The 13,047-nt window shown below is 40.5% G+C and overlaps 1 protein-coding gene across 1 annotated transcript in view; it reads left to right on the plus strand.

The window, feature by feature from the left end:
* Positions 1 to 13,047, plus strand: part of TTC21B (tetratricopeptide repeat domain 21B) — a 502,211-nt gene that overhangs the window by 220,675 nt on the left and 268,489 nt on the right. Inside the window, exon 16 of the mRNA XM_086956589.1 lies at positions 4,502 to 4,574. Within this exon, the coding sequence (XP_086812715.1) occupies positions 4,502 to 4,574 (73 nt within the window). The remainder of the gene's footprint in view (positions 1 to 4,501; positions 4,575 to 13,047) is intronic.

Here is a 13,047-nt window from a genome sequence, read left to right on the forward strand (position 1 = left end):
GTTCAGAGTGATCTCATATGCTGATGACACACAACTAGTGATTTCATTTAGAGATCACTCTGACACTAGTTTTTCTAACTTCAGACGCTGCCTTAGCAACATCCCCTCCTGAATGTCACTTAACACTCTCAGGCTCAACTCTAATAAAACCGAGGTGTTGTTTTTTAATCAAACAAATCCCCCTCTACCCCTACTTTGGTGACCACCTGAGTTAACCCCCCCCCCACCCACACCGGTGAAATCTGCTAGAAATCTTGGTTTCCTATTTGATAACGAATTGTTGTGCAAGGCTCAAATAAATAAGGTCACATCTGCGTGTTTTTGTAAACTTTGCATAATCTATAAAATTCTCCCTTTTCTCGCCTTCGACGCTCGCTGGACCATTATTCACGCCCTTATAACATCACACCTGGATTATGCGAACAGCCTGTAAGTTGGAGCGCCAGCCTATCTGGTTAAACGTCTGCAGATTGTACAGAATGCGACCGCAAAGATGATTTACAACATCCCTTATCCTAACTCAATTTCTCCTCACTTGAAAAAGTTACACTGACTGCCCGTGACTAGTCGCATTCAGTTCAAATCCCTGGTCCTGGCGTTTAGAGCAATGCAGGGTCAGGGGCCTGCCTATATCAGAGCTAGACTCCAGCATGCACAGTCCAATTGATCTCTTAGATCAAATAATCTTTGCCTCTTACCTACTCCCCGATTTTGTCGTTTTAGAATGGGGGGCAGAGCTTTAGCAGTTATCACCGCTCAATCATGGAACAGCCTGCCACTGTCCCTTCGTTTGACAGAATCCAAATGCTTATTTTGACGCAATTTAAAAACTTGGCTGTTTTCCAACCCTTAACCGCTCTGAGATATTTACAATTGCATACTGTCTGCAGCGCTGGGACACCCCCATTGGGGGTAGCTGCGCGCTATAAAAGTTTTTATATAAATAAAATTGTCTACTGCCAGGTCCACAGTGGTAATCTACAGAAAAATGCAGAATAAATACATCTCCTCCCAACAAATACCCCCTTAATGTTTCTTCATGTTTTTGCTCCTGTAATAGTACATTCTATATTAATTTATCTGTGTTTGATGCTACAACAAATTGCAGTCAATACTTCCTATTGTTTTATCCCTCGCCCTTCTTCATTTCTTAGCATTTTCTGTATGGTCTCCAATTGCACATCAACTCCACTTTAATGTCTTTTATGGTGAGTTTTTGCTGTCTATTTTATATTAATATTTCTTTTTGCCACTAATATGGTCAGTCCAATAAACTTCCAACTATCTTTCTACCTTTCCCTTCTTTTGTAACAATAACACTAGACTGGTTTTGGAATTCCAGTGCACCATTTCACCAAAATGTTTTCAGCATAGCATTGAGCTCATCTTGGCCGAATAACCCTGAATTTACTTGCAGATATTCCCACCTTAATGTGTATAGCATTGCCCAGGGATATGAGCATCTCTAGCATTATCAGAAATCTTTACATCAAAGTTATATAGAGTTGTCTGGGCCTAATAAAACAGTGAAAAATATTGATTGCTTGCTTAAAACCAGCTAACTTAATAAGTCTAGTGTTGGATATAGGGTGTGCAAACTCATAAATGTGATGTGTGGCAAATAAATCTCAAGTCTCATATAAGGGTGTTAAGCCTCAAATATCTCATACACAAATAGTGAATGCCAGATTCTGAAGTGTTTGGGGATGGGAGATGCCATTATTGCATTCTGGAATATCTGACACCAACAAATTATTGAATAAGAATGACAACATGTTAGGTAGTCTAATGAAGGATTGGACCTAAATAATGAATCCAAGATTACGCTCAAATGGGATCATTGTGCTTGAGAGTTTAGTGATCAGAGGAAGTATATTTATAACCGCCTATTTCTGACTAAATAGTCTACTATACGATACTAGCCGCAGAAAATCAATCCATTAAGGATATTCAAGCATTTTCCCCTGTAGTAAAGATCCACAAGTATCTGAATATTTTAATTGACAAAATGGCTCTATTTGAGTTACAGGTGGTTAAGAAAGAATCGTCAACTTATCTGAAGACAAAAGACTTGTACAAAGTGAAAATGTGAGATACACTGTAGAAGCTGAGTAATCTAGAGAGTCGGCAAAGCCATAACAACCAAATAGTTTTGGAGGATATGTGAGTAGCCTCAGGAATCAGACACTTAACTAGTATGTCATCTAAATCCCATTGGAAGTTTATTTTCTAGTTCAGGAAAATAAATTGCTCCAATATATGATGCCACTTATTGGAAAAAAACATAGTAGTGAGTTAACAGTACCATTTTACTAAACATAAACCAGCTCATAGCCAAGAGGGACAATGGACAATGAGTATTTTAGACCCTCCAGCTTCCGTCAACATCATAATCAAACTGATCTGATAATGAAAGGTAATAGCAAGATAATGAAAGGTCTTTGGAGTTCACTGTAGGGAAAGTAACAGGATATTTTTTGTATTCCAATTTATCCGATTGCCAAGAAATAAAAGCCAAAACAGCCCAATTAATTTCAGTTTCAGACAAATAATGTTGATAAACCTCCATCAGTCCCACCCTGTTCAACATCTACATGGTCCCCCACGCTTCCATCGTCTGAGCACACTGACTCAACATTGTATCGTATGCAGATGACACACAACTCATCCTCTCACTATCCAACAAACCCAACATCTCGAAACTCACTTTCAAGAAGGAATGGAAGCAGTCGCCAGGTGGATGGAAAACCGCTCCTTACAACTGAACACAGACAAAACCGAAGTACTCATATTAGGCCCACATCACGACACCTGGAACGACACCTGGTGGCCCCCCACCATCCAGAACCCACCCCACTCACGGACCACGCATTTAACCTCGGGATCATCCTGGACTCCAAACTCAAAATGGACCGCTAGATCAACACCGTCACCTTCCTGTTTTCATACCCTCTGTCTCCTACGTAAAACTCTCAACTGGATCCCCCTCAAACACAGGAAAACTGCCACCCACGCCCTCTTCAACAGCAGATTTGACTACGACGCAACGCACTGTACTCCGGGATAAACAAGAAACTTACCCGCAAACTCCAGAACATCCAAAATGCTGCCACCAGACTGGTCCTTAAACAACTGTGCCATTGCCACATCACCCAACACCTGCGGGCACTACACTGGCTCCCCATCGAGAAGAGAATAACCTTCAAGCTTCTTACCCATGCCCACAAAGCCCTCCACAACACCAACCCCGGCTACATGAACCACCGCCTCTCGTTCCATGCACCCCAAAGATCTCTCTGCTCAGCCCAGCTCTCCCTCACCATGGTACCACACATCAAGAAGACCAGAACAGGAGGCTGCTCCTTCTCCTTACTTGCGGCCAAAGCATGGAACACCCTCCCACTCCACCTCCCCCAGACACTAACTCTCTCCAAGTTCCTGAAGGACCTCAAGACCTGGCTCTTTGACAAATCACAATGAGCGTCCGGCACCTAACGCCAATTGTTGGGCTATGGTGTCTGATGATGCTCCACAAGGGCTCAGGAGCTGCCCCCCATCTCCTCCCAACACCTTGAGACCCTTCCGGGTGAGTAGCGGTGCTTTACAAAACCCTGATTGATTGATGTTTTAGCATATAGTCACTTTTTGTAGTGGAGGTTGCAGTTTGGTGTTCTATACTTGTCATTTTGATCTATTTGTCTTTTGATGGCATTCTGGTTTACTGCACTGATCTTGGGTGTCATGTTTGTCAGATTGAGAACATTTGAAACCTTATATCTATTAACCTCATAAGTGCTGCGCCAGTCCAACGGCCGACGGCACCACTACCTCGGGAGTGCTGCCGTCGGCCGTTGGACGTTCCAACTGCACCTGCGCAATGGAACGTTCAGCACTGGAGCTGGACGTTCCATAGCTGCTAAGATGTGAATGAAATAGCTGGACAATCAGCCCCTTTAGGCTGTGAAAAACATGGTACATGGAAAGGGAGCTAGCTATAATTTCCAAAATCTGTACTGCAATTTTGGATTGTCATTAAGAAAAATAGCACTATTCTTTTTTCTAGCACATCTTATCAAACAAGGTATACAGTGAGGTGTTGTCAATAACAAATTAGTAAAAGATGCACTGTGCTTGGCAACCTTCAATATTACTTTTGATTGACTATGCACTACGACTGCTAAGTCTTTACTAGACAATTAATTGGGGTTTGTTGTGTTGGATCAGATCTGTCTTCTTTACTTTGTTACAGCCTATGATACTATTATTTTTATGGTGCATTCATCCATGTGTGTGGAATTGTATGTGGTCATTTGTCGCAGTTATGAAACGTTACTTAAGTTTGTTTACATTACATTGATAAAACAAAAAAGTCCCACATCAAATAACAGTAAAATTGTTTTGAAATGTAGTATTTGTTTTTAAAGAATCTGATCAATTAAGTTAATCCATTAATGTTCCAATAACCCCCCGTGCATTAAAATGTGTGATATTTACATTCCAGAGACCTTGTAGAGAAACTCCCTAACTCCCATACCTATCTGCTTCTTGGCGATGCCTACATGAACATTCAAGAGGTAAGCCTTTCTATCATACCTATGCTTATAACTATCATTATTAACTGCATGATATTTGATTCTGTTGAAATGGGCATTTTCTTAATAGGGGTGTTACAGTTGATCTTTATTGGTAATGTATACTTGTTAAACCCATTAAGTTAAGAAGTACTCATATTAATACAAAGATTACTCCAACATGTCAACTAAAGAAGGTAACTACATAAGCAGCATATTTAGATTAAATCCCCCACCGTACTCGGGAACAACCATCCCCATAACGTACCCTTTTTTCTTTTCATTATTTGAAATGGCCCATTTGATAGTTTGTGAGAAATAAATAGTAATAATTTAACAAAAAACTAAATATTGAAGTCCTAGTAATAAAAAAAATCATAATAGTGTTTCGATAACTTACAAGAAATGTAAATTAAATACAGAAGACACAATTTTTGCAGTAATGGTTTATGTATTACCCTACTAATGCCCACCCCTATCAAAACTTCCCCTGCAGTTATCAGTGGATCTAGATAACCGTATGTCACCATTATATTTGTTCAGGTATACAATTCTGGTAAACCTGGGCCAGTAAAATATGTGAGAAATTATTTTTTATTAATAATTTTGGCATGGTGAATGCTATGCACTTTATAACTGTTAAAATAGGTGTCAGTGGCAGACTAGCAAAGCACATCCACAGTCACCATATCAGCTTCACATACATTACAACTCCATATACTGCACATGACCACCTCGTTGGATTAACATTTAAAAGCTACCAGAGTGTGCAAGGCATCAAGTCCCTAAAATCAGAATGATGTATAAAACTGAAAATATTGCATCCAAGGGACCCAGATCTTTTTGAAAATGCTTTAGAATCCTACAAACGCCGTGGGGAGAATGAGATCTTACCCATGAAAACTCCCAGATTTTTAACCTCCTGTTTTTGGACCTCTGCTGCATGGTGAGCCTCTAATGGAATATTACATAATGTGACCTTTGTTTAGAATTGGATTATGGGATTATGAGCTGCAGCCTGTAGTGCCCCCCTTTTATTATAAGGCCAGAACCTGTCAACAGTGGCATCAGGCACTCTGGTCAGGTTAAAGATGACATGAGATATGTCGAGTGTGTGTACTTTACATATTGCATGTGTGGACTATGGTGAGTGGGGAGATTGTAAGGAGCCAGCCAAACATTTCTGGGTCCCTTTGCATTGGACCCCGCTCCTGGGAAAGAAAAGAGTGAGATTCCGGGTGAGGTATAAAGTCTATTGTTACCCCAGGTTTCCACCAGAGTGTGTAATTTTACACCACACGCTAAATCAGCAATTTAATAATCTCATTTACCCAAGACTGAACTTTGGCCCATATCAACATTAGGTCCTCCGACTGATCGGAGAGTTGAAAGGTATTTGGCAAAAGATCTAGATGAATATTCCCCTCATGAGGACCTAGAACAAAAGGAATATTATTCAAACTCCACTATATACAACTATATATAGAGCTCTTTATTTACAATAATCAATAACTACAGACTCAGTTTTTCTATTTGCTTTGCTTTATATATTTTCCTTTTGTTCTCCTTCTTTTGTGCCATTGTTTTGGGTCTTCCGGACTGTGAGCTCCCATGTCCACCCCTCCTTCCTGCTGACATTATAAGACAAATCTTGTGGCTTCGACCAGTCTGGGAGGAGAGTGACGATGATGATGTCAACTTAAAGAGCCCTACTGTTGCTCAGCAGGGGATCTTGGCGTTAACAAATTAGAGACTGAAGAGCAAAACTCTGAGATTATGGGGAATGTCAGAAAATAAATATTTTTAGAGCTTTCCTGAACTGAAAACTTGTTAATGTAGTGGAACACTGAAAGAGAGTATATTCCAGTATTTTGCTGCATGGTGAGAAAAAGCAACCATAATAATAATAACGTTATTGAATGATTAATTAAAATCTTACAATTAAAAAATCATCAATATGCAACCATTGAAACATGTAAATAGTTCCGAAATCCATCATATTCCTTAGCCAAACAATTTCCACAGAGAAAGCAACCAGCAAGTTATGAATTGCAAAATTTAGACACCATAAGAAAAAAATCTGGAAGGCATCCACATACTAAATGCATAGATGATGTGAAGAAGGAACTTTGACCAACCGAAGTATAGAAAATTAAATTGGTACAGTCAAGATTGCCGCTTGAACCATTGGCTGATGAGAGAATTAAAGCAGGAAGGGTATGATATTTCTGAGAGCAGCTGAAGATGAAAGAAACCGGATGAAATGTTGTTGATGTTTTTAAGAGAATGATCAATTAAAAAACTGAGTTTACTTATTTCTGTGACTGGTTTGGGAGGAAGGCCAAGTTAAGAAGTCAACCATTTGAGAAATCTGTGGAGGCAGACTTGCTGAAAATAAGATCACATTGTTGTCCTTGTTTTTAGTGTTAGTACTTTATTGACATCCTGATGACTGCTATAAGACAGTAGTAACACTCAGAAAAGGACTGATAATAATAATAATAATAATAATAATAATAATAATAATCCACATTTGTAAAGCGCACAATCACCTGTAAGGGTCTCTAGGCGCTGGGGGCCGTCGGGAAGATTAAGCAAGCTATTGCCCAGAGTCACATGGTGCTGGGCTAATCTGCCGCCGGCCCTGGGGATTGAACCGTGATCCCCAGATTCCGGAGTCAGTCACCCTGGCCGCAACGCCACACCTCTCCATAGGTGTTAGTCTACCAATATCTGGGTATTGTCTGCATGTTTCATAAACCTGAGACCAAAAAACAGATAACTCAGGCAGAAGGGGCCACATACATGTTGAATAGCGTAGGACTTGAAAAACTGTGTAGTAGTCCAGAACAAGCTAGAATGCTGAGGGATGCACAAAATGCTACGAACTTCTACTGGCTGAGAATAAGAGGTTACAAGTAATACAGAACTTGGTGGTACCGCTCATTTTCAGGCTACCGAAATTGGAGCAGGTCTCCTCCCACCCTAAGACACTTGATTAGTTCCTGGTGGATAAAATAATTCACTTCAGGCCCTATGCTTTGTTTATCAGGCAACTGAGGAAACAGTACCTTTTGTATCTCCACAATAGAGTGCAGTAGATTAATCCAGCACACTGTCTTCAGTCATTATCAGACGGCAGTTTGAGAATTCCTCACTTCAAACTTGTCCGTTTTGGAGGCTGCTGATAGCGCGTGGCACAGTGGAAAAGGGGTTTTGGCTTACTAAGCAGATTGTGTAATTTTACACCATACGCTAAATCAGCAATTTAATAATCTCATTTACCCAATACTGAACTTTGGCCCATATCAACATTAGGTCCTCCGACAAATCGAAGAGTTGACAGCTATTTGGCAAAAGATCTAGATAAATATTCCCCTCATGAGGACCTAGAACAAAAGGAATATTATTCAAACCCCACTATATACAACTATATATAGATCTCTTTATTTACAATAATCAATAACTACAGACTCAGTTTTTCTATTTGCTTTGCTTTATATATTTTACTTTTGTAAAGTATATCAATATGTTCGAACAAAGACACAATATAGACTCTGAATCATCACACAAGAGAGCACAAAAATCAGTAATTCGTAATGACATCTCATTTAAGGAGCATGAGTTGATTGGATAGAATAAGACACAAAAGTGCATTATAAAGAAGATAAATGCAACTACAGAATCTCATATGAACCTAAGAAAACAACAGCACAGCATGCTAATAGTTTGAAAGCTAACCCTCCGGCTGGAAGGGAAAGCTGGAGCAATCCTTACAAGATATGAGGTGCAAAGTTTAAGGTGTCAGTTTACAGACAGCGTCAGCTAAAGGATCTCAGTGAGGAACAGCTCACACGAACGCCTCATCTCTCTCCTAACCAAGCCTAAAAAACATGGATTCTAGCACTAATTAATATACTGTAATGTTAGAATGTCCTGCCTAGTCTTGTTTCAAATCAGGGAAAAGTCTTTTTCATTGGCTAAAAAGCATAGGATGTCAGGTCACACCACTTCCTTCGTTCTTCTCTTTCAAAAAATCATTGTTTTGTTTAATTCTGTCATCATCGTCCTTCAGCAGAGGAAATCAAATTCTTCTTCCTCGACAGGCGCACTTTTAAATACAGGTCGATACATTTTCTAGCACAATTATCAACAAACCAATACTTTGCTTCAGACATTAGGAAGTTCAGTTGATACTTGTTACCCGTAGCAGCCATTCGACAAGGAAAAACACAATGGTCATCTACAATAAATGGAACACAATGTTTTGCATTTCTACGTTTTAAAGGAAATTAACCAGAAGTCAGCTTGCAGATTTCTTTCCAAAGCGTGCAGTATTTTTTCTAGGAGAAACAAACTAGATCGGTTATGGGTTCAAAATAAAAGCTCCATTTTCGTAATAAACGCAATTCAGTTTTAACTATTATTCTATGTAATTAAAAGTGTTCAGTTAAAACGTCCACTCAAACATGTTTTCTCTTTTCATACTTGCTCGTAGAAAATCTCATTGTGCACTTATTCTTTGCATACAGGAATCATTCATGGCCTACTTAAACTCATTGTCATTTTCCCACGTTTAAATGATCTAGTAACACTTTATTGGTTAATTTTAAAACTTGTTAATTATTTTCACACAATCGAAAGTTTAATCCGAGCAGGTTTTATTTACAGCAAACCCTGCACCATTACTGGTCTTTCAGCTCTGTTTAAATGACCCATTAGGAAGATAGCAAGATACTGCAGAATGTTTTAACATCAGCAATCTGTTCTTGGGCAATAGTTAACGCTTTATGAAACATTTTGACACATTATTACAGTGTTCTCATGGAGGAATACTCAGCAAGGTGGGTGAGAAATACATGACTTCCAGAACCAGGCTCTCCGATTGTTAATTTCCTTCTGGGTAGGAAAACCTAGAAATGATTGAAGAGTGGACTTGGGAGGTCTGCCTGCTGGAGAAAGAGGATTGATGGTCGGCGTCTCTCACAGGGTGGCAAAGCCTTCTTTGTGGCGTGATCAGCCCAGTTGTCTGGTGATTAGAACGGTGCAAAGGACTTTGTTCTTAACCCTGCTCTGAGGAACAGAATCTGCCTTGATAGAAGAGCCTAACTTGCTTTAAAAAAGGCTGCTGTCAGTCTGCCCTTCAGGAAGACTCTGTATAGAAATGGGAGAGCCCGGCGGTATAGAAAGTGGAAGGAAAGGTGATCAGCTGACCTCTGAGCAGCAGGATCCCTGAAAAGTGGTTAATGGCTGTTGGACACCGGCACCACGAGTAAGAGGATGGAAACCCAGTTCAAAGCTGTGGACTGGGTCAGTGATATTCCTACAAGTATCTAATTGTATGGCATGTGTTTGTGTTGGGAAGTCTGAGGCACCCGGTGCACCAATAAATTCCTCCTCAGGGAGCCCTTGATCTTAATGGTGCCTTATTAGAGGTAGGATCAACCACTATTCCTGTCAGCCAGCTTAGAGAGCCCTAGGCCTGCCCATAGTGACTCCATGAAGGAGTCCCCAGTTACACGAAGGGTGCCAGCGTGCTTTTTCCTGCTGCCCATATCAAGTGGCAGACAACAGACTCAAGGGGCTTGTAGTAAGTCACTCTGAGGCTTCTGGTGAGTAACAGCAGGTTTATTGCTGGAGCATAACAGCAGGTATCTTCAACGCTAGCTGGCCAGGCGCAAACTGTCTCATCCTAGAATCCTAGGATGAGTCGGGGCCACCTACATTTTAGAATAAATGACATAGGGCTAATACAAGAGGAAGCATGGAAACAAAGGTAGGAATAATATACAACACATCTTCTCTCATTGAAAACAAAATATTAAACTATTCAAAAGAAGCAGAGTGAAAGAAAATAACAAAACAGTTGAAAAGCAGAGAAAACATAGCATTCCATATTAATCACAGCAGTAATCGTTTAGATATAAGGGTGGTCTACGGTACCTTTGAGACCTGGAAGAGGTCTGGGAGGAATCCGCACAAGGAGAAACAGAAGTCTGGTTAGACAAACCACTGCAGAGTTGAGAATCAGGAACATCTCCCCCACCATCGCTTCTCCCTAGAATTGGCACAGAATTTGGTGTGCTAGAAACATGAGAAGGAATGAACATGTAACCATTACAATCATCCCTACAGTCAAGTTGATTCTGCTCAGGAACAGAACGAGTGGCCAAAGAGTCAGTACTAGAACTACCCTTCTGGTAAAGAGCCACTTTTCTTAAGTTCCACTTCTCTCCATTTGAAAGAACGACATAGTGGGGAAAAGCCTTCCTTACAGTAAAGGGACCCCTAACTTTTGACAACCCATCAGAAACTCTACCAGACTTCACCTTTACAAGGTCCCCCTTTGAAAACTTTGAAGAAACACTCCTCACCACTTCTCCAACTGCACTATGTTTGGGAGAACACGAAGAGGAAGCATTCTCAGAATTAGCTTGAACAGAATTAAGCACCTTTTTTTTAAGCCAGGATGGAGTTAACTTGGTACTAGGAACCCTGCCCCTCATCAACTCAAAGGAAGACTTGACCTGGACACCATGAAGAGTGGTACAGTAGGCATAAACCATCTCTTGTACAAGACCACTGACAGTTGAACATTTAGAAAGAGCCATCTGAATTGTCCCTTTCACCAATCTGTTAATGCGTTCACACAAGCCATTTCCCTGAGGATTATAGAGAGAGGTTCTGTGATGGGAAATACCACAGTCAACCAAGAAAGAACACATATTGTGGGAAACTAGTTGCGTACCATTGTCAGTAATGATAACACTAGGAAAACCTTCCAAAAAAAATAAAGACTTTAAATGTTTTATGGTAGTGTCTGTGGTGATGTCCTTCAAAAACTCAACCGAAAGCCACTTGGTAAAGCAATCAACAATGACGACTGCAAACCGCTGAGAAACCGGCAACTCCTCCATGGGCCCTATAAAATCCAAACAAATGATGTTCCATGGGACCTCTGGAAATTGCAACTTTCCTATTTTTGAACCAACAGCAAGTTTTAATCTTTTCTCCCCCACTTTACAAGTAGGACAATCTTCGACCCAAGAGGATACCATTGAATACATCACAGGCCACCAAAAGTTCAACTTGAGCCTTTGTTGCGTTAAGGTTTGGCCAAGATGACCCTCATGCGCTATGGAAATAAGCTTAACTCTTAAATCCGCAGGAGGGACAAATGTGTCGCCCCGCATTACCACATTATCTTCACACACTGAAAGATCATCAATAATTTTTAAAAACGGACGAACAGAGACATGCACACAACTCTCCCGTCGTGAACCCAATTTTATCATCTGGATAACCTCTTGCATAACATTGTAATTAAGCATAGCTTCTACCCAATCCTCACGAGAAAAGGAACTCTCACTAAGATAGAGCACATCATTAATCCAGGCAAGGTTTTCTTCTGTACCCTCAAGGCTAAAATCACCATTGGACGCAATATTGCAAGGTATAGGGAGTCTCGACAGACAATCAGCTTGGAAATTCTTTCACCCCTGAATGTGAGAAATATCAAAGTGGTATTCTTGTAGCTTTGAAGCTAACTTTGCCAATCTGGGAGAACTACAAGTTGCACCACCAGGAGAAAGGATTCTGATAAGAGGTTTGTGATCGGGCTTAAGATTGAACCGGGTACCCCATAAATATGTACGGAAATGGTGGGCCCCCCAAGCTGCTGCTAACGCTTCCTTCTCAATGACAGAATAGTTCTGTTCACATGGAGAAAGCGTCCTTGATGCAAAAGAAATAGGCCTCTCCCCTTCCTTATGTCTTTGTAGGAGAACAGCACCAAGGCCAGTTGCACTTGCATCAACCAATAATGTGGATGTTTTGTTTGTATCAAAAGGTGCAAGAACCTTAGCACTACAAATAGCATGTTTGATGTTATTAGAACACTGTTCAAGCTCAGGCCCCCATACACATTTACACCCTTTTTTCAACAAAGCTCTGAGAGGTAAGGTTTTGTCAGAGAATTTCTCCACAAACTTTGAATAATATTCAATCAATCCCATGAATGAATGTAATTGGCCTTTATCACCAGGACAAGGGGCAGAGTGTATTGCCTCGAGGAGATCCCTCTTTGGTTTTACCACATTAGCTGATATTTCATGACCCAAGTATTCAATGTCTTGAACTAGGAAAGAACACTTCTCCCTTTGCAAGGTAAGGCCAGTGTTCCAAATCCTATGCAAAACATTCTTAAGAACATGATTATGATCAGCCACTGATTCACCAAATATTAAAATATCGTCCTGGAAAAACACCACTTTCTTTAACCCCTTGAATATTTCAGTAACCAACCGTTAAAACACACTCGCTGCCGAGATTAATCCAAACGGAGGGCGAGTGAACAGAAAAATTCCTTCCGGAGTAATAAAGGAAGTGAGGTGCTTTGAGGTCTCATGCAGCTTGACCTGATGATACGCACTCTTCAGGTCAAGCTTAGAGAAAAATTTGGCTCCCTGCAGAGTAG

Source organism: Lissotriton vulgaris, chromosome 2_1, assembly GCF_964263255.1.
Source record: "Lissotriton vulgaris chromosome 2_1, aLisVul1.2, whole genome shotgun sequence".
NCBI lineage: Eukaryota > Metazoa > Chordata > Amphibia > Caudata > Salamandridae > Lissotriton > Lissotriton vulgaris.